The 2169-nt window shown below is 51.4% G+C and overlaps 1 protein-coding gene across 1 annotated transcript in view; it reads right to left on the bottom strand.

The window, feature by feature from the left end:
* LOC103797493 (chromosome unknown open reading frame, human C6orf132) overlaps positions 1-2169 on the bottom strand; it is a gene marked incomplete at its 3' end in the record, with an annotated part of 12468 nt that overhangs the window by 1620 nt on the left and 8679 nt on the right. The window contains exons 3-4 of the mRNA XM_009069713.1: positions 660-735; positions 6-417 (exon numbers count right to left, since the gene is read on the bottom strand). Of these exons, the coding sequence (XP_009067961.1) occupies positions 6-417; positions 660-735 (488 nt within the window). The remainder of the gene's footprint in view (positions 1-5; positions 418-659; positions 736-2169) is intronic.

Raw genomic sequence — 2169 nt, forward strand, 5'->3', positions numbered from 1 at the left:
CCTGCCTCGTGTTCAGCACCGTCTCGGACTTCCACTTGGAGATGCCGGTGGGGAAAGGTGCTGGGTCTGGGCTGAGCATTGAGGCACCTGGTGGGGCTGGTGGGATGAAGTCTGGAGGAGCTGGTGTGCTGGGGGAGGACAGGGCAGAGGCTGGAGGTGGTGGAGCTGCCATGGTGGGAGGTGGTGGCACCAGCTCAAGTGGTGGTGGTGGCGGCGGCGGCAGCATCTCAGGTGGTGGTGGGACCGGTGAGGCTGGAGGTGGTGGCACGGGTGCTGGTGCTGTTGGAGGAGGTGGAGGGGGTATTGATGGTGGTGGAGGGATGTCTTCATCCACACCATCCCTCTCGAGAGCCTGCGGGCGCAGGTCTCCCACCGAGCTGTACATTCGGTAGTTGCCATTGATCTTGGAGCCAGAACCTGCCAGGAGAGACAGAGAGAGCACAGCAGTGTGAGTACCTTCTCTGGCAGCACTGTACCTGTGGTCCTCCCAGGGAGCCAGCCTCTTGCTCAGCTTATCTAAAGCTTGCTGAACCCTATTTTAGCATGAGAAGCTCATGAGCAGACTCTGCTCCAGAGCTTGGTACACACTCTTCCACCCCCAAGGACACAGCACTGCTGAGTGCTTCGAGCTGGCCAGGACTGCAGAGAAGGTCTCTTACCAAGAGCTGCCTTTTCCTCAAAGTCTTCTGGCACTGATGGTGTTGGCACAGCCACCCCATGGGACTCTTGGGCATTCTGTAAGAGTCAGAAAACCAGAGCTGTTAGTTTTACACCCAGAGTATCAGAGCATAGGGCTGACAAGCAGCTGGTAATTGAGCCACACAAACAAGAGCCTGATGGGATCCAGGGCTATTTCCAAGGCACAGAGATCCCTGTTGACAGGATTTAAGGGGATGAGTGAAGTGATCCAAGCTAATAAGCCATGGACACAATTGCCCTGTGGTCAGTATAGAGTGGCTGATTATTATATTTTATAGATATATATTTGGAAAAAAAGTACCAGGAAGAAAAACAAAATAAAGTTGCAATATTATCAGAGATGTTTCTTTGTTTTCTTTCAAGTTAAAGTGCTGAAACTTCCTCCAGGACTAAAATGTGGCTCTGAGGTCACTCAAACAGGATTAAGGCTTTGCTTCCATAGCACAGAAATCTCCAGATGCTCCTTGCATGGAGAAACTTTCATGTTTTGGGGCTGGGGATATTCCACATGACACTTAAATATCCATATAGTTACTCCACAGTCACTTTTCTCCACAAACACATATATTATATTGTTATTATTATATAGTGCATGGCTGTTTCACATTTGATCTCAGGGCTCCCCAGCCCACCAGCAGCAGCACTGGCTTCTCACCTTTCATGTACCAAGCAAATTGAACAGCTCCCATGGGTTTTGTGGATATTTCACTGCCAGCTCATGCCACAGCCAAGCTGGAGTCCCAGACAGACCTCCAGCTTTTTGGGAATCTGGCACCAGCATATCTGAGAGCTCTGGGGAAAACTGCTACTTGTGTGGTTTGTGTTTCCCTCTCAATTACTCCCTTGACATTCATGCTGAAAAATCAGCAGTGCCTTTAGCTGGGACAGGATGGTGCAATTTAGCAGCCTACACATCAGTGAAGATGCCTCCAGCGAGGGCACTTTGGGTAATCACAGCCACCCAGTGTGAGATATTCACAGCAGGTTGACTCACCTGGAGTGCTGATCAGGGCTCCTACCTTGTACACCTGCCAGGAGCAAAAAAGCCTCTCCTTTCCCCCAGTGACTCATTGCTGGGTTTGCTCTGAGGGGGCCTGGAGTCACCCAGGAACGTACAACCAACGCACCCATGGGCAAAACTCAAAGTGATGCTGAATCAGGCACAGATGTGACTGAGGCACTGGGCTGGATGGTCACATACCAACACTGGGAGAGTCCTGGGGGCAGTTTGGGGCACCATAATATGTGTTTCTTAGATAGGAAGTTGTTAGAGAGCATCCAAAAGAGGCTAGGAAGATGGTGAAGGGTCTGTAGGGGCTGAGGTTACTTGGTTTGTTCAGCTGGAGAAGAGGAGACTGAGGTCAGACCTCATCGGGGTCTGCAGGTTCCTCATGAGGGACAGCACAGATCTCTGCTCTGTGTGAGCTGTGACAGGACACAGGGAATGGCTGGAGCTGTGTCAGGGGAGGG

This window comes from Acanthisitta chloris, unplaced genomic scaffold, assembly GCF_000695815.1.
Source record: "Acanthisitta chloris isolate BGI_N310 unplaced genomic scaffold, ASM69581v1 scaffold21152, whole genome shotgun sequence".
NCBI classification, from domain to species: Eukaryota; Metazoa; Chordata; class Aves; order Passeriformes; family Acanthisittidae; genus Acanthisitta; species Acanthisitta chloris.